Source organism: Haplochromis burtoni, unplaced genomic scaffold (genome assembly GCF_018398535.1).
Source record: "Haplochromis burtoni strain Fernald_Lab_line unplaced genomic scaffold, NCSU_Asbu1 Contig_177, whole genome shotgun sequence".
NCBI classification, from domain to species: Eukaryota; Metazoa; Chordata; class Actinopteri; order Cichliformes; family Cichlidae; genus Haplochromis; species Haplochromis burtoni.
Genome location: NW_024582538.1, coordinates 430544 through 450343, shown reverse-complemented (window position 1 = coordinate 450343; position 19800 = coordinate 430544). Strand labels below are relative to the sequence as shown.

The window sequence follows — 19800 nt, the reverse complement described above, 5'->3', positions numbered from 1 at the left end:
ACATAATAAATGCATTTGTTTTCTCTGTTTTGTTTTTTAGACACAGTTTTGAATATCTGCTCAACTTCCGCAGCACAGTGCCAAATCTCAGCATAGCTCTGTGTCTCTCTCAGCTTCTCTCCACTGTGTCAGAGAAAGGAGGAAATCCTGCCGCTTACAGAGAGCAGACTGGTTGGGCTAATACGATGCCTCATTTTAATTCACTTGAATTATTTTCAAAGAGTGTGTGAGGACCTGATTTATTTATTTTTCTTGGTTTAGCGTCCCTTGCACGGCGTTTCTTGAACCAGGACTGGGTGACGGCCAGTGGCGAGAAGGAGCGAGGCACCAAATTCAATGAAGCACTTCACACTCTCCTGAGGTACGTCTGCATTTTTTGTGGCCCTCTAGTGCAAATGTAAACTCAAATGAAAGCAGCTAAAAGTCATAGGTATACACTGACTGGTCACTTTATTAGGTACACCGTGCTAGTACTGGGTTAGACTTCATTCAAGCACAGATTCACCAAGGTTGCTGGAAACATTCCTCAGAGATTTTGGTCTATATTGACACAATATATCACACAGCTCCTGCAGATTTGTTGGCTACAATCTCCTGTTCCATCACATCCCAGAGATGCACTTTTGGATGGGATCTGGTGATTGTTGAAGCCAGGTCATGTTAAAGAAACCACTTTGACTGGTCATTTACTTCATGTCTTCCCCCTGATCTTTCTTCCAGCTTTCTTGTTTTCTCTCCACTGTAAAACCCCAAAAATATATTTTAAGAAAAGAAACCACATTCATGTTGTTCCAGCTTTGTGAGATGGTGCATAATCCTATTGGAAGGAGCCATCAAAAGATTGCTTACAGTATGGGAAGGGCTCGGATAGACTGTGTTGTTTAAAGATGCTCATTTGGTACTAAGGGACCCCCCAAAAATGTCTCCCACTCCATAACAACACAACCATAACCCTGAAACACTGACGCAAAACAGGATGGATCCATGCGTTCATGTTGTTTACACCAGATTCTGACTCTGCTATCCAAATGTTGCAGTAAAAATCTTGAAACATCAGATGAGGGAACATTCTTCCAATCTTCTGTTTCCTAATTTTGCTGATCCTGTGCAAATTGCTGAGCTGCCTCATACCTTGATTGTAACAAGTGGTTATTTGATTTATTGTTGACTTCCTACAAACTCATAGAGAGCTTGCTGTTCTCTGTTGACTGGTGACATCTAGAAAGTTGTTTCGACCATGTCTGCAAGCCTAAACGCGTTTAGTTGCCATGCTTTGGGCTGATTGGATATTTGCACTAACCAGCAGTTGAGCCGGTGTACCTAACAAAGCAGCCGGTGAGTGCATATAAATATATCACCAGTGGGCGATAAAAAATTAAGTACATCACACATCAGTGTCAAATTTAGTCTAAGGTAATTCAGAAATCAGAATCACGATCTTTTTATCTTGCAATATCTTTTTCTTCGGCTGCCTCTGTAGCATCTATCTGGAACATGTTGATGATATTCTAAAGGCAGTGGAGGAAATAGCTGCTCAAGGAATCCCAGAGCTCATCAATGCATCAAAAGATGAGAGCTCTGCTTCCTGGCCCACTCTCAGCAGGTAGGTCTCTACCATGAGCTCTTGATTCTCAGTCATACTGGAGTCAACTCTGGTGATTGTACTGTTGGTTAAGCTGTTAGATTAAGATCTGAGTCTTTGGTTTTCTCTCTTTCATCAGGCAGACATTCCTGGTGTTCTACAAAGTCTTGATGGCAGAGCTTGAGAAAGCTGTTCGCAAGATTCCTGCTAGCAAAATGAGTGACAACACTGAGGTCAGCCACTAGGTGTTACACTGTCCAGCATGTTCTCCTTTATGTAAATCACAGTAGTCATACCCATAAACTCAGAAAGTCATGTATGCCTTTCTTCTAGGCTCAGAGTGAGAAACTGCTGACATGGAATCTGGCTGTCAGGGACTTTCACATCCTGGTCAACCTGGTTAAGGTATAACATATAAACTGACTGACTGCTAACCTTTAGCTAAGTATATGGTCACGGTACTGTTGGAAAAGTGATTAGAATGAATGATATTTAAAAAGGGAGTTAATATCCATTCCATGTCACGTGTGTGTTTTTGTCCTTGCAGGTTTTTGATTCTCGGCCCGTTCTCAACGTGTGCTTAAAGGTGAGTGGGTTCTGCATGCTGACTATGATCTCACCTTCACTAACTGTTCAACGTTTTCCTTAACTGGTTTGAATCTTGTATTTGATAGTATGGCCGCCTTTTCCTGGAGTCTTTCCTGAAGTTGGGAATGCCGCTATTGGACTACAGTTTCAAAAGGCACAAGGTAGTTATGAAGCCACTTCACAGCTGTTGGTATACTTTCATGTCAGATCTCCCACCCCGTCACATGCACACTACACAGTGTCATGTTTACTAAAACTCTCAATGGTGCTGTAGGAGAGTATACCCTAACCATGATTTTATATACTGGCAAAATAATAAAAACACCATCAGCGTAGTAATCTAATTAACTTTACCCCACCTTCAGCTTGAGGATTGCATACAATGAACCTGAGCGGCTCTGCTGGCTAGCTATATGATAAGACCATTTTAAGCCAAGGATCTTTCCCTATGTTATTTTCTGCAAAGAAAAGTTTATATATCAGCACATATTGGAAAATATTTGTCCATGAACCTGTAATAGACATGACGATGTTTGCATCTTTCAAGGAGGACGTCCAGAGTTTGCTGAAGACCTTCCAGCTCAGCACTCGGCAGCTTCATCACATGTGTGGACATTCTAAGGTAATTTGATTATTTCTGTTAAATCCAAGAAAGAACCGAGTCTGTGTAGTGTTCACCTTTATCCTCGGGATTTCTTTAACTGATTATAATACATTGGTGCTCAGATGCATCAGGATACCAGCTTGACCAACCACGTGCCAGCCTTGAAGAAGAGCCTCGAGCTGTTTGTATACAGAGTGAAGGCCATGCTGACGCTCAACAACTGTCAGGAGGCCTTTTGGATGGGTAATCTGAAGAATCGCAACCTGAAGGTAAAATATTATTTAACATTATTGTTTTAATTCCTAATACATTTTAAATCATTAACTTAAAAGAATATGATTTACCCTGCAGGGGGAAGAGATTCTTTCTCAGAGGTCACAAGAAGATGATGATGATGATGATGATGATGAGGAGAAGGAGCAGCAGCTAGAGCGTTCACCACCTCCACAGGAGCAGTCAGAAGATGAGGTAATTGTAATTTCTTGTAAAAGATAAAACATGAATTGGGCCGACACTCCAAAGGCTTTTTGCAGTTTAGACGTTTGTTGCCTATACACTCACACCCTTTGTTAGGTACACCAGTTTCACGGGCTCAGTTAAATTGAACAATGGAGGATTGGAAAAACATTGCTGATGAGTCTTGATTTCAAATGCAACATTTAGATGGTAGGGTCTCTCTTTGGTGTCGACAAAATGAAAAGTATGGATCCATTTTGCCTTATATTAGCAGTTCAGGCTGCTGGTGGTGTTTTAGGCATCTTAGTACCAACTGAACGTTGTTTAAAAATCACAGCCTGCTTGACTATTACTGCTGACCATCATCATAAAGAGATGGACATGGTCAACAGCAATACTCGAGCAGGATAATGTGCCATATCACAAAACTGATTTCCTGAACCATAATAATGAAGTCACTGCACCCAAATAGTCTCCACAGACACCAAATCTCAGTTCAATAGAGCACCTTTAAAAGAGAAATAGATTTTTGTATCATGGATGTGCAGCCAACAAATCTGCAGCAGCTGTGTGATGCTGTCATGCCAATATGGACCACAATTTCTGAGAAATGTGCAGCACCTTGAGTTCAATGTATTAGTAAGGTGTACCTAATAAAGTGGGAAGTGGTGTATATATATTACAATTTGTTGTTTGTTTTTGAATAGTTATTAAACAAAAAAAAAGTTTTTGGCATCTGAAAACTGGTTAAAATAAAATACAAAACAAGCCCCTCCCCCCTCCAATGCACTATACTTACTTTTAGAAGTATTAACTGGTCGGTTCAACAGCTTCAACAGACAGTTGAAGCTGTAGAGCAGTGGGGCCGATAAGATAACTGTCATTCTCTAGCAGGCTAAAAATTAGTGGCTGAGACACTTAACAGGGAAGCGGTGTACTGTATAACTATGTAACTCTGTCTTACATATAGTCACTGTATTTATTCTCTACCATTAATGCTGTTTCATGCATGCGTGTTCACAAATAGTCATGTTTACCATGTGTGTGTTGTTATTGTGTGCAGGCCCAGGAGAGTGACTCTGAGGGAATTAAAAAGGTTAACAGGGTGGAGAATGTGGACCAGGAGGATACTTCAGATGACTCTGAGTAATACGTCTTTACTGACATAATAATAAATGTTTGAATCTTCCTATTTTCATTTTGTTTCTATTTACAGGTGAACAAATCTCATTACTGTTAATCCTATTAAATAAGTTATCACACTAGGGCACAGTGTTAAAAAAAAGTGTTACATTTGAAAGTGGTGGATGAATATGTCATTCATATGTTATATTTTAAAATGCTTACCAATTTAACGATTCCGATAAAATACCTTGTTTATCAGCTTTGAAACTGTAAAAATATAAAATAAAAATGATTTTGATGGTTTCATTTAATTTTCAAGACCTCTCTTTTCCAGATCTTGTATAAAATGGTATGTCCTGTCATTAGTTTAATATCACCATAATAATGTAGTGTTTTGACATGCTCTGTCATTTGAGGCAATGTTAGAGAACTTGCGTTTTTTTTCTTTGTATTGTAAGCCTGGGAAAATCACATCACAGTGCTCAGGCTCAACACAGCGATCTTTGTTCCTGGCAAATCCTGTAATGAGGGACAGCACTGATTAGTGTAAGCTCTAAAGGAAACAATATATATTTGATACTTTAAGGTCCTGGAGACTCATTTATGAGCATTTAATAACAGCGCTTGATGGTTAAAATTCTACATTAGAGTTAAAAAACAACAACTCTTAAATAGTGCCATTCCTTATGTACTATGGATCTCTAGCTATGAACAGTGAATCATAGTTTTTGCTTTTGCTGATATAAAAGCACAGGATTTCACATTAAAGTTGTATTACATGATAATTAAAGAAATATGACGTGATAGCTTTGGGGAAAGTTTCACCTCACAAAGAACAGATGCTGCTTTGAATGAATGTATAAGAGTTTTCTGCTCCTGAAACTTAAAGTATTGGATTTTCTTTTTTGCAGGGTTATTATAGAGTTTTTATTGATAATACATTATGGCTTGAATGCTGCTAAAATACCTGAGAAGAGAAATCCTCTACAGGTCCAATGCACAATTTATTATTTAACACATCACCAAGGAAATTGAAATAGTGCCTTTGTGCTAGTTTTATTGTGTCTATTCCGTGTAGTTTGAAATAAAAATGTTAGTTTTAGTAGATAGTAGCACACATTTCTATGTAGCGGCCTTTATTTCAGCAATGTTGATCATATATCGTAATGCACTATATCACAAAATTTCCATCAGCAGCACTTGAAAACAGCATGAGACAGGTACACAAAATATGTTTGCTGAAATATAATCAGCATTTCTCTGCTTATAATCATGAATCTAGTAAATTAATAAAATTAGGAACAAAAAGAGTTAGCAAACAGGGTGTGATGTGAACAGTACGTGATAAATTAGATGCTTTCCAAAATGCAGCTGACTGAAATGGAACAATACACCAAAACTGGCTGCAGCACATTGATCTGCCAAACAATGATAACTTGTCACACTTCATACTCATGATCTAAGTGGTTTAGAGCTGATAGCACTGAGGAGATTAAACATGGTTTGTGTCTCTGGTCCCAGGAACTAAATAAGCATTGAGGACCTCTAATCTGATGGTGAGTGTACACATCATCTTGTGTTGTTTCTGGTAGTTTTCTGTGAAAAGCAGGAAAATAGTGCATCTGTTTTTTTTGTTTGTTTTTTTTTGTTTTCTGCCACGCCGCTCCTGTCCCAAATAGTACTCCAGACTTGTTCTGGTATGCCTGCGCATACTGTAATAATAATATCCACCAAATTCTGCTTACATGTATTTTTTATATGAGTATTTTTGAATTTACACCGTTACCTGAACGTTGTCACACTATAAAGCAGTAATGTTTGATTTCAGTTTTTTATTTATCAATTTATTTATTTATTTTTAGACTTGTTCATATTAATGGAAAGGGGGTGCTATTGAAAATAATGAGTATTTCTTTGCGTCCAAGCCGGATTTTCGAAGCTCAGTAGGAGTAATATTCATTTAGTATTACGTGTTATACGGTTATTTGCTATTATACCGACGTAATTTACAAAAACCAACAAGTCCTTTAAATAAAACATAAACGCCTCCCCCCGAGGTGAATCAGCTTGGTCTGACCGGGAAGCGTGTACCTTTGTTTGGGGAAATAACTAGCTTTCCGCTGTGCTTGGACTTTGTGTAGCTATTTCGGCTTAAAAAACAACAACAATTCAGCACTGACTTTTGAATAGTCCCGATTCTTGTGCCGTGTTATTTGAGCCATTAGGACGACAGCGTCGGTGCGAGAGTGACCCGAAGGAGGACGTTTAGCACCAGATTTTGCAGTGTCTGCAGCTATTGTACCGCCTTGAGAGACCATGTCCGATTTGTTTCTGCTGCTGCTGATAATTGTCCTTCTGCTGTGTTTGGTTGTGACGGTGGGGAGCTTACTGCTGTACGCGGGGGTCCTGTCAGACATTGTCATTAAGACTGGACCGCCTCCAATTAGAAATGTCACCATTGCTTATAAGTTTAAAGAGGGACCATACAAGGACTGCGGTGCAGCCTACACTGAGAGCTGCAGCATTGGGCCAAAGCTGAACGCCATCGGTGTCTTCTACGATGACCCCAAGCAGGTGAGACCGTGAGACGTAGCACCTGTTACCGTAATGTTTAACTACACAGCACTGAAGGTGTATTTACATTTGACCCCGTGACATAACATCGAAATCCAATGTACTCTGTTAGCAGATAAGATATTGCAGCCAGTAAGATATACTGACCTGCAGAGTGTCCTAAAGGTCACTCAAAGGCTCACAATATTGAAAACTTAGACTGTTGCATCATTTAACATTGAGCTGTGATTGTCTGTGTAGTGGACTTAACAATACCCCTGGAAAAAAAAGTAAAATATGACCATGGCTTCAATAAGTGCTGGTTATTTTCTTGATAAATTGTCTTTTTTTGTGACCAGTTTATAATGTGTTAGTAAGTAAAACATTTAGCACGCAAAACAAAGCAGCACAGATCGGATATATAGCATCCATGCAGTATAAGAGACTGACTAAGGCTGACTAAAACCTGTGTTACAAAACTTTCCAGTAAGAAAGTCTTCTAAGTTTAATTTTATCACACAAAAAACTCCTTCCTTTAATGAACAAATATACATGTTAGCATTTGATAAAGATTGCCTTTATATTTAAAAGTATTTTCAGTATTGTCAGTATGTGTAGCATTATTGTATTGTCTCTAAAATCACCTCACAATTTCCCAGCAGCTACAGTTACATCTTTAATTGAATTCTTTTCTCCATGCAGTATCCTGTCATTGGAAAGTGCTTATGTTGGCATTTTTTGCTTTTAAATGTAAATACATTTGTATTTAAATATAAATACATGTATTTTACTAAAGCTACGAAACATCGGCTAAGTTGTTAAGTGGCCACTGATCCCTTTTGGATAATAAAAAAATCTTTTTGCTCTAAATACTGTTTATTCATATTTTTTCATGGCACTGAACTGCGTAAGCAGATTTATTTCAGTGTAATTTACTATGTGTAGCTCAGTGGCTTTAATATACAAGCTGTCTTTTAAAGTAACTGAGCTTGAATGATGAAACCAGTCGGCTATTCATTGCCACGTTGCACTGTTGATATTGTTTCCCCTCTCATCTGTGGCTCCAAGGCACTTTGGCATTTGCCTGTTTCTGACTCAGAAATGGTAACCAGACTCCTGACTATAAGGGCAAACACAGCCTCTTCACATGTGTCTAGGAAAAGCTGACAGATGTCTGAAAATGTAGCGGGTTCTGCTGTAGCCTAAATGAATTATATTACAGTCACAATCCAGATAAAAGAAGCAATGAATATCCTTTTGTCAGATGGATCCAGATCCAAATTTTGCATAACCGGGTCATTCCTCAGCTGAGAACTGCGGTTATTTCCTGCTTTCATTCTACATACTGCTGGGCATCACGAGTTGTGTTTTTAGTCAACAAAAAGAGTCTGTTCAATAGCTGATGGGAGTGTTCATTGAGTTCCCAGCTGGTATGGGAGCAGCACAAACACTGTGCAGTTTGATGAAATTTCACAGTTGCAAGTTATTTTCTATATATAGCTTAGTCGTTGACTTAAAAAAAACCCTAACACTTAGGCTCTGTTTGCTTATATTGCATCAGTCCTGCTGACACAGGGTAAGGAAGGTGAGTGTACATTGTTGGACGAGCTGACCTAGCTGACAAACAGTGTGGCAAAATAGAGGCATTTGACACAACTTCAGTCTATGTGGTGGTCAAGGAGCAGTGTCATGTGTGTAAGAGTTTCAGAATTTCTATATGGCCAGATCACAATTCGGTTTCCTTTATAGAATAAAGAATGTGACACAACAGCATAACTGTCTGTATTTCTGCTTACACCCACTGTTTTCTCTGTCTTTTTTTAACTGAAGTCTTTTAGTAGAAGCTCTGACTGTGAGTCATGCCAGTGGAAAGTTCTGGGTAAAGACTAATTGAAGAGCTTTTAAAACTTTTTTGCTGGTGCTGGAGTTTGTGGAGAGTCTGGCTCATAGGGTGTCTACAGAACACACAGATTACTATATAGATCGCATGACTCTTGCAACTGGAAAAAAGCAGTGTGATGAGGAATTAGGCTTTACTGGGGTAAATTAAGTAGGCAAGTATTTGAACTTAACTGACAGGTTTGAGGTTCTTAGTGCAAATTTTCAATCCCTTTTTGACCTGACTCTTTGTCAACCCACGGCTCTTCACTGTTTTCAAAGTGACATGACATTCTGATTACTCCCCACCATCCGCAGGAGTAAACATAAATTGCAAAAGTGCCACATGGCTTAACTTTTACTGAAAATTTTACTTAACACTAATGTTAAAATTTTTTTTTCAAACAGGACTCTAAATTGTAATGCAGTAAATCTGCATGAAGAGATACAGTTTTTATGTGATCAGATTTTTTTTACTGCTTTTTTATTGTATGAGTTTTATTAGCTGTTACAGCTAGCTGTTTAGACTTTACTTAAGGAAACTATTTACGCCTGCAGTCATGTGAAAAAGAAAATGTTCACAGGATTCTGCAGTCACCCTTAATTCTTCCTAAGGAATTAAGATGGTAAATTAGCAGCCAGGTGATGCTCATTAAAAGCAATGGATTAACTGATCATCAGGAAGTGCGAGCACCTCCAAAAAAAGCAGGACTTTTGACAGTTTGCCGCTGTGGAGTCTTCAGGTGTGTGTTAGCACCGTGCCAAAGAGGAAAAACATGAGCAATGACCTTAGAAAAGCAGTTGTTGCTGTCCATCAACCTGGAAACAATTAAAAGGCTATTTCCAAATAATTTGAAGTCCATCATTTTACATTGAGAAATATTATTCACTAGTGGAGAACATTCAACTCTTCACAGGAGTTGACACCAGTGTCAGGCCATGCAATGCTCACAGAAATTCTAAAAACAAATCCAAGAGCTACAGGCTTCAGTGAGCATGTTAAATATTAAAGATCATGACAACACAATTAGAAAAAGACTGAACAAGTATGGCCTGTTCGGGAGGGGGAAAAGACTCTTCTCTTTAAAAAGAGCATGCCAGCGCAGTTTAAGTTCAGAACAAATCACACGACTTCTTAATGTCCTTTGGAAAGACCAGAGTGGAGATGTTTGGCCATGTTTGGGGAAAACCAAAAATAGCATATAAGCACAAATACCTCAAATAAACTTTTAAGAATGCTTTACCAAAGTATTCTTAAAAGTGTCAAATGTGAGAACACTGGTCCAGCAGCTTGGCCAAAACTGAGTCGTGTAGCAGGACAATGATCCTGAGCACAGCAGAATACTGAAAATAAAAGAATCAAGGTCCTGCAAAGTCCAGATCAAAGTCCAGATGCTCCAGATTTAAGACTCACAAACCTCAATTAACTAAAGAAGAATTAACTTGATTAGCTTTAACAAATATTGAGCTAAAATTCCTCCACAACAATGTGAGTGACTGGTAAAGTCATACAGAAAACGATTACTTTAAATTATAGCTGCTAAAAGTGGTTCTACAAGCTACAGGACTTAATTTTTGACAGGGCTGCACTTCCTGTGCAAACTTTCTCTTTCACTTGACTACAACTCTTATTTTCCTTTTGATAGCATGGCCTTACATTATAAGTTATAATAAGTTGGCTTTAAAACAAATGTGCTTGAACACATTCTCATTATGAGTATGCTATACCTAAATTACTAGTAATATAAAGTCAAAAAACATACTGTGCAAAAGGAACAGTATGTTAAGTTTACTTATTTTTATATTTAATACAGATTATTATTTGTTTAACTAGCTTGAAATTATTTTTTTGTTGTAATTTGTGTGTGTCGTGTACTGCATAGCTGCCATAACAGTGCTTTAATGAATATTTCAATAGTAATGTTGAGCGTGAAAACAGGCTGCAAGTCATCAGTGGCTAATGTCTTGGGTTTAGCTTTTGCTAACAGCAAGCCACCACGAGCTTAAGACACACAGACCTTAAAAGCCACCGCACGCATTCGCAAGAATGAAACTATGTACTTATCTGTGTGAAACTGTCAAGGCTCTAAGGGGTTTTCCTGACTCAGAATGGATCTTTGGGCGTTAAGCATAACTGGCCCGCATCCAGAGAAGGCAGTGAATCTGTTACCTTATTCAAAATATGCTGTTTCATAGTTTCGTGTTAAATCAGGCCATTAGATTAAAAAATGTCTATCATGCTTGAGTTAATTAAAATCACATTTAATATAACTTGTTAAATGATTAAAGTGCTGGTAAGTAAACTTCACTTCCCCCATCCGCCACCATCAAAAAGAACAATACATAAAGCTCAATGCACTAATTAATATTAAGTCATTTTGGGGTTTTACAGTAGAAGTAGTCCAAAGTGTTGTAGTAAATCAATGTGACAATGGCATAAGTCAAAATTGCATACTGCAGAACAAGTAAAAGGCAAGTCATTATTTTAAGGAAAAATGAATACCTGAATTTCTTTATTCACAAAAGCTGTTTAATATACATTTAAATTGTGCAATAAATGTATGTTTACATGTAAAAAACAGGAGAAGACCACATCTGGAATATGATAATAAAGAGGATAGTCTGGAGCACAGCTGAGATGCAGAATCTTATAATGTTATGCAGTTACCTGAGACTCCTTAGTTAAATCAGTAAGAAGGTATTTTAAACTATGCAGTATTTACTTTGATTGTTATCTCCTATCTACTATGTACTGAACGTGCTAAGCTGCACACTGACGGACTCTAGATGGCACTATTAGCGTTGAAATTGAGTTTGTGTGGGAGGAAGGTGCTTCCTCAAAACCACAATTGATCTTTATACTCAATTTATTATAATGGCATAAGTAGTGTGACTCAGCCCAGCCTCTTAGTATTCATTCAGTCAAAATGAGTTTCATCAAATTAAAATAAAATTGGATTTCATACCTGCTTGAGTGGCTGGTCACCATGACACATTACTCCAGTGGTTTTCACTCCTGGCTCTCTATTCCAGGGCATGGCTGGTTTTCGATGATTCTTCTGCATTCACCTTGCATTCAGATTGAAATACGGTGCCTGTTTAATGACGATGATGAAAGCTAGAAGGGGTCTGTGCCCTGAAAATGTGGATTCAAAACTGACTACGTAAAATAGAGGGCTTCTGTTATAGCAGTGGAATATATTCAGTTGTATATGTGGCAAGTCAGAAGGCTCTTTGACTGTATATTAAAGACGTCTCTGTTGCTTATTTATGTCTATACAGTTGTTTGCTTGGTCTTATAATTACCTTAACTTATTATTGCAACAAACCTGAAGGATTGAACGTCAAATTTCAAAATAATCGTTTGGCTCTCAGGTGTCAGTCAGCTGCACAGTGACCCTACACGGCTTGACAATCGAAGGCAGAGAGCTCCCTCGGGATCTCCTGTAATAGAGCTTTGACATAAGCTCCATGACGCGATCCCAGATTGGATAAGTACAGACTAAATCACTGGATTTTGTAGTTGTAGCGCTTTCTTGTGTTGTAGCATGAAAGCGAGTAAAGAATCTACAAGCAGGCTGCCTGTCTGCAAGAAATCTCCAGAGCAGAATTCATTAACAAGAGTGGGCAGCAGTGAGTGCTCCGAGGCCAACGTGTCATGAAGGATAAAGCAGTAAACTACCGGAGGTACTTACAGTTACCAGAAGTAGTTTACTGAGGGACAACTGCGTGCAATTTCACTCCTTCAGTCAAATTAGTGTACAGTACAAATTTACGTCTCACTTTAAATATAATGGCATCTGACTATATGTAAAGGAGCTACATAGCAAATGCAACTGTCTGTGACACTCATAGCATGTTGTGTAAGCATTGAATCTCAAGTAGAGCTGCTATTTGGTTCATCCTCTGATCTGTTGAATTCCCACTTTGTTTTAGCTCTCCGAAGCAAACCAACTCATGGCTCCCCATGACAAGGAGGAGAAAATGAAATGTCATGTGTAGACATATATGGGAGTGGCAGTGAGAGGTGTGGAAGTGCCTTGGAAGAGGGGTATAAATTGGTAGTCTGACTCACCTTGAGAGCATCGCATTGCTCCAATTCATCAATCGGAATTTCAGATCAGAGCGCCGAGCATCGCTTCACTCCCAGTCAGATTTATTAGCATTTTAGTGCTGCTTGTCTGTCTGTCAACAGCAACAACATGAAAGAGGGGCTTCTGGCAAGGGGTTGCCGCTTTTAAAGGTGGATATGAAACGAGAAATAAATACACTCATACCCTGGAGTCTGGTCCCACAGGTCTTCAAGCCAATATTATGCAAGGATATGGACATGCCAACTCTCCCTGTAGTAAAACACCTCATTAATTTTTATGGACTGAGAAAGACACTGAAAATCGAGAACGGGAGCAATCCAGATGGAATCGGTTTAATGGAGAACCGCTTGTGCCCCCCCAATTCGGCTGTCTTCACAAACTGTTTTACTCTTTTTTTTACTCTATAAACTGACATGTTCAGATTAGTCAGTGAAACAAGAGGGTGAAAAATGTCTTTGAATCTTCTGCACCATCCATCTCGTCGTTTCACGCATCTGCTTTTTTTAGGCCGGGATACACAAGATATTGGATTACAGAGCTGAATATTTATTAGACAAGACATGGAGAAAGATGGTGGAGGAATACAGTTGAACATTTTTGAGAGAAAGAGCTAAGCATGTTTGGGGATGAGGGGGTGGATTCATTCATATTTCCTATTAGGGAAGATTAACTCTGTTACATCTCGCTTGATGAGTGCCACGCAGTGTCCAGCTGGCCTTGGAGTGGTAAACCAGCTCCACAACTGTGTGAGGGAAAACTGTGTCCTGCCTCCAGCAGGGTGCTTATCCTCACCAGTAATTATACATGCCAGTGCTCCCAGGATGCCATGTGTAATTACAAACCAAGTCTGAGCACAGCCTAAAGGGACAGAGCTGCACTCGGTGAAAGCAAGAGAGACAAAAAAATGGATTTCCTTTGGCTCCTGACTTAAAGGGCCACTGGGGCCCACACAACATCACATCACTGGATGTATAATCTGATTTGGATGCTTTAGGGCTCACTTAAATTTGAGGACATTTTTATATTTTGAGCTTTCAGTTCAAAAAAGTGATTTTGATCCAATATTAAAGTCTAATGCTAAATCACTCAGTTTTCTCAATGATGGTTGATTTTTGCTTTGTGCCTAAATTGTAAAATGAATGGCACAGTTCTTTGTTTTTTTTTAGTTGGATACATGTGCTTCCTTTACTTTTGCGATAATTAAGCTGCAAACAGCCCATCACAGCATACCTGTGGTCCCGGTGCTGTGCAGCCTTGCAAGTTTCAATTTCCTTCCTGGTGACTTTGTCTTTGCCGTCTCATCTGCCTGTGGGGGGCGAATGGCTTCCACTCAGCTGAGACAGGTTATTGCTCTGCCACACTGAGGTGAAAGACAGCTCTTGTTGAGAAATTGCTTATCCTGTAGTCTCCTGTTCTTGTTTCTCCCCATGTGTCAAGTTCTTTGCTTGGTCTTTGAAGTGCCCTAAACAACCATCTGGCTCAGTGTTCCAGATATATGGGAAGAAAATGATCCTGTGAACCACTGAGCGGAAAGAGAGAGCTCCCCAGCAAAACCCGCCATACATTTATCCGATCCAGTTGAACCGTAGATGAAATATGATTGTGGTTGTTATCCGCTTTACACAGACTTGGGGTTTTCTTTATGAATGCTGCATTTCCTCCTTGTCATACTTCACTGGGGACACTGATCTGAAGATGGCATAGTGCTTTAAAGAGGGTCTAAATTTGCAGATTTGTTGGCTGCAGTGCAATGAAAGGACCTTGTACTATCACAGCCTCTTTAACTCCAGTCTGTCACGATGGCAAAACCCAGTTTGCCAACAAGAGCATGAAGGGCAAACATGTCGCATTTGGCTCTAAGTCTTATCATTTTTCAGCACTAATTTCAGTGACACTACTTAGTTTTGTGCTGTAGCAAACTTGACATGAAATAAGAATGATGTATTTATTTATTTAAATCATTGTTTCACAGCTCATAGCTGTGCTGCTCTGTTGCCTTTACAGGGTTTACATGGTTTATTTAAAAACCGAGCAATATTAGTCACTCCTTCCCTCCTAGTTTACATTTTAGATTTACTTTTTGGTGAGTGGAAGTTTTCCAGTTTTGTCTTAATGACTGTCGTGATCATCCTGGATTAAACAGAGCATGGCATGCTTATTGTGATCCTTTGTTTCATGCTGCGGCAAGGTAGAGAGTTGTCTCCTTGGTGTGTTTGTCCCCAGTCCTCCCTAACCTGCTGACATTTCAGAAATGACCAATTACAAAGCGCCCCACACTGGAAACAGTGCATACAAAGCACTGAAGGCCAGGAGGCTAGAGATACGGGGCTAAGAGCAAGCAAGATGAAGAAAGTAAATCCTCATTACGTGTCTGCTAATAAAAAATTACCTCTCTCAGCTGCGCTTTTGTATTGTTGGAGAGCACTCATCCATCAAAAAAGAACCCTTGTAGCCTCAAGCAAAGAATTGCGTTTGAAATTACTTTGTCTCTCAACTGGTCCTTAGAGAGCTGGCTTATATGTACAAAACAACTGGCAAATTAAAGGAAAAACCTGAAACCTTGACCTCTACCTCGAAGTGATCCAATAGCTCTTTTACCCCTTAGAGGACATTTTCTCATTGGGAGAGTTTAGCCACACTCATCCCCTTAGCAAGAAAATCAGTGAAAATCAATAAAAAGTAGTTATGGCTGATAATGCTCATGTTATGCTGAAAGATCTATAGCTATCTATAAGCCTGTATCTATAGCTGCACACACATAAAACACGCACATTTACAAGCCACTTTTAAGTAATTTGGGTTTCTACAGCTCGGTACCGAAATATAATATATCTGTGTTCAGTTTCCAAGGTAAAAGCACCACAGTCTTGCCATTATCTATCGCTTTGCTTTTTACTCCCGCCAATCAAAAAGCCACAGTCGGCGTTTCCTCAGCTACCTGTGAGACATGGTCTTTCAAAATCACAGCTTTGGCAGTGTGGACAGAGGTGAAGAATTTCTGCCTTTCGGACATTTGAACAACTGTGGCGGAGAAGCCAGTACAAGTCAAGTACATGGAGTGTTGTTACTCTCCCTCTCCTAATTGCCTGTAGTTTCTGGGGTGTGTTATCTGAAGGGAAGCAGAGATGAGATGCAGTCAGAGCTGCTGTTTGTTCCTGTTGCTGTGTGGGATGTGAATGATAGCTAGAGCCCTGAATGATATCATTAGTGAACTACTGGTTTGGCTAGCACTCTAGTCTATCAGTGCAGAGAGAGCATGAGAGATGGCGAGATATAAGACGCTGAAGAAAAGCCGTACGTGGGAGGGGTGTTGTTATCCCTTCTGTGTTTGAATGGCTATTGTTTTGTCTTATCATAAACCACCAGTGTTGACAGGGAGTAGCTTTGTACAGAAGCCATGCTGACAGCCCATACATTTGATGCATCCATGTAGGACAGAGGGCGATGCAGGCCAATCCCTGCACATAAATCCATTTGGATAGAGGGGAGAGGCTAAAGAAGAAATCATGTTACTAATGCTGTTTTATTCATCTAATTTTAAATTTAATATATTTTTTAAGCTATAATTAATGTTTTACTTATCTGAAGAGTTTAATTTACTGCACCACATAAAATTGGAAAAAAAAGGTTGTTTGCACTTTTCATTATCTCACCTTGTTGGTGTTATTTTTGTAGTTTATGTGCATGTCTGTTTCTTTTTTGCTTACATTTGGCATCTTCATAAATCGTTTGTGGCTGTGGATAAGAGTACTTCTGCACACGGACAATCTTATGTCCACTTCCATGTGCCTATGAAAAGCAGTTTTTTTGTATCGTGTTTATGGTGCAAAGATTTACTGAATGATTTTAAAAACTAAGTGAAAATAAGGTTCTTGGAAAATCACCCAACGGTTAGAATCACCTTATATTTCAAGACAAACTGACAACAGTTAAAAGGATTTTTACTAAAAGCCACGAAGAGAAATTCACATGGTCACACTTGATAGAGACGCTAAGAATTCCACCTGCTGTCTGCAGTTACTAAAGGGAGAGCATGGTTCCTAGCGTCAGTGTTTTTGCTTTTGTACCAGTAATAGTTAGTAACTAGTAATTACATTCCTTTATATGTTACTAGGCTTTTAAATAGAGATGTGTACATGGTTACATTGTTGCGACAATTCACTGTGACACTGCTAACGCAGCCATTGTGACTCCCTGTGTTTGCAGTGACTCATTGCTTCGTTGTAAATAGATCTAGTGTATCTCACGCTGCCATGTATGAATAATTCCCTGTCAAAAGCAGGTGATCTATGTTCTCTGAATCACCACTGAACATGGTGTCATGTGACAGTTAAGATTATCTGCTCATCCCAAACAGACACTGTCAGTCATTATTATTACCCACATGGTACATGCATGCGAGCGGCACCCATGGTTGAGGGGTCTGTGTGTTGAAATATATTTATCTCACCCAACCACAAATGCTGAAATACAACACAAAAGCTGCTGCATGAACAAAGTAAGACAGCAGCGATGGCGCAGTGTAGTAGCAGTGTGGTCAAAAAATAGCTCCGAATGTGAGAAGTGAAATGGAAAAGAAGAGGACGTTGTGGTGTTGAGTCGTGATAATTATGCAAGGATGCCAGGGACACGAAGATGAGCGTCTTCCATCTGTGCCCCCTCGGTGCCAGCCCTCCACAGACATCCACTGTCACAGAGCAGAAACCAGCAGCAGGTCTTAAACACTACACTGTTTTTTGCATGTTTTAACCCATTTGACAGGAGTCACTTAAACTTACTTGTGAAACTTGAACTTACTTGCAAATCCTGCTTTTCTCATCAGCTTTCTGGATTTCACTGTGTTATGAAAATCTCATGGCAGCAATTTAAAATGCCCTTGAATCGGGTAATTTCCCACAGTGAATATTCTATTTTGTATCCAGTTGTTTTGACATAACATTATTTATGTGTCTCTGCAAGTTCTTTTTATACTGTACAGGAATTAATGGGAACCATTAGAATTGCACTCATTCTAAAGAGCCTGTTTGTTGTTCTGCATAAAATTTCCTGCAGTAAGGCTGCATCATCATTATTGGCAGTTTCCTCATGTCTAGGAATTTTAATCTAAGCTACAACTTATTTTACACATGGCTGAAAACTTAGACTCGGGCATCTAAAATACAGTGACAACGCTCATCAAGAAAGGGCAGTTAATATAAAATGTACTGGGGACAAAAACCCAAACTGGTATGGCCCTTTAACCACAGCTCCCACTCTCCTTCTGCAGCAGACAGACTGCAAACAAGCGGATGTGAGTGGGAGATCCGTTGTCAGATCCTTTTCTGACTGACAGCTCACTCAGTGTTTGTTCCTGTGCTTATCTCACATCTGCATGCAGACATGTGGGCACATTAAGAGACATAATGTTGGCAGAAAGGCCTTTAAGTGAGGGAGATCATACCATCCTGTCAGTTTGTGTCTGCTCTCCTCAAATGTCATAAGACAAGACAGACAGTCTCTGCCAGTTCTAGGGGTGATGTTCTGTAGCTGAACCTAGAAATATTACAATATTACTCATCAAATTGATTGTATAATACCTCCAGAATTCAGAGGAAGTAAATTAACTGTGTGGAGAGCCCTGTTATTAATAAATGCTTTTCATGTAAGACAAAACATCCTATTTAGTTATCACTTGAAATGTTTCAAATCATTTTTGCATAAAAATAAGATATTTTGCCCACGGTATGGGCATCGTTTTTAGCACATATACAATTTGGACTGCCGTGTATGTGATCTGGCTTTTGGATATCTGGGGTAAGATGTTCACCAGAGCTGGCAGCCCTCTGTCCAGAGACACTTCGGGCTATATGAAGGTGCAACGTCTCAACATGTTTCAGTCAAATGGCTTCTATTTTTACTTGCACACGTGTGTAGTTTTGTGTTGATGCAGCATTAATCCCAACATACAGATTGCATCCTCCAACTCGCTCCCTTTCACTGTACTGGGCCTCTTCATATGCTTTAAAGCACTGCTTGTAATAATCGCAATATATCATAAAATATTGACCTTTTGTTTTTTACTCTGCAAAGAAAAAGTTGTCTATGTGAGCGTGGCTGATTAATAACAACCCTGTGATCAGTTATTTTTTGTCTTTCGTCCAGCTGAAACCTCACGACTTCTTACTCCTTCTACACTAAAGGGCTTGAGATGGGGTTGAACATGCATCATATGCTGTATATTCACTTTTTCTCTCTCTCTGCGCGCTCAGAGGCCACCAGAGAAGTGCCGCTACGTGGTGGGCAGCATCCTGTGTGAGGGTGAAGAGAAGCCAGATGAAGATCTGCAGAAGCTGTATGAGAAGTTTGGCTTCAAGGTGTTTTCTATGCCAGATGTGAGCCATGCTGTGACCACCAGCTTTCCTTGCACCACCCCTCTGTCCCACGTGCTCGGGCCTTACAGAGTGTACCCCAGAATTGCTTCCTACATTGAGGTACATACTCTTTTAAACTTTTTAAACAGTAGTATTGGGTCGAGCTCGCTACTATATTTAGCTACTATATTTAGCTAGCATTCTTAGTGAGCCTTGTTTTCTCATTGGATCTAAACAGTGTGAATATGTTTACAGGTTGTTTATATTCATTCATGCACTCTTCCACATATAGTGTATATCATCATATGAACAAGAGAAGCAGGAGTTTTCTTCCATTTTTCTCTTGTGGTTTTGTCTCTCATTCTTTTCTGCTTGCTGCTTGTAAAAAGTTCCCAGCCTACGTGTCGTTTAATTCATCACATGAGCAGATGAGGTCTTCAAATCATATTTAGACTAGATGAAATAGTAGAAAATGAAGGTTCATATGAGTCCTCCAAGCCCATATGCTTGGCTCCATTTCCTCAGGACAGGCCTCAAAAAGCTATTGACATTTGCTTATGACATTTACAC

The 19800-nt window shown here is 39.4% G+C and overlaps 2 protein-coding genes across 2 annotated transcripts in view; both read left to right on the top strand.

Annotated features, from left to right (window-relative positions):
- Positions 1 to 4631, top strand: part of fancd2 (FA complementation group D2) — a gene marked incomplete in the record, with an annotated part of 23956 nt that extends 19325 nt beyond the window's left edge. Inside the window, 11 exon segments of the mRNA XM_005941112.3 lie at positions 41 to 171; positions 262 to 361; positions 1481 to 1603; positions 1722 to 1815; positions 1916 to 1987; positions 2130 to 2168; positions 2257 to 2331; positions 2718 to 2792; positions 2897 to 3043; positions 3126 to 3242; positions 4294 to 4631. Coding sequence (XP_005941174.2) covers positions 41 to 171; positions 262 to 361; positions 1481 to 1603; positions 1722 to 1815; positions 1916 to 1987; positions 2130 to 2168; positions 2257 to 2331; positions 2718 to 2792; positions 2897 to 3043; positions 3126 to 3242; positions 4294 to 4380 — 1060 coding nt within the window.
- A 1792-nt stretch (positions 4632 to 6423) lies between these two features.
- tex264a (testis expressed 264, ER-phagy receptor a) overlaps positions 6424 to 19800 on the top strand; it is a 72651-nt gene continuing 59274 nt past the window's right edge. Inside the window, exons 1-2 of the mRNA XM_005941097.3 lie at positions 6424 to 6929; positions 19129 to 19350. Coding sequence (XP_005941159.1) covers positions 6672 to 6929; positions 19129 to 19350 — 480 coding nt within the window. The 5' untranslated portion in view covers positions 6424 to 6671. The remainder of the gene's footprint in view (positions 6930 to 19128; positions 19351 to 19800) is intronic.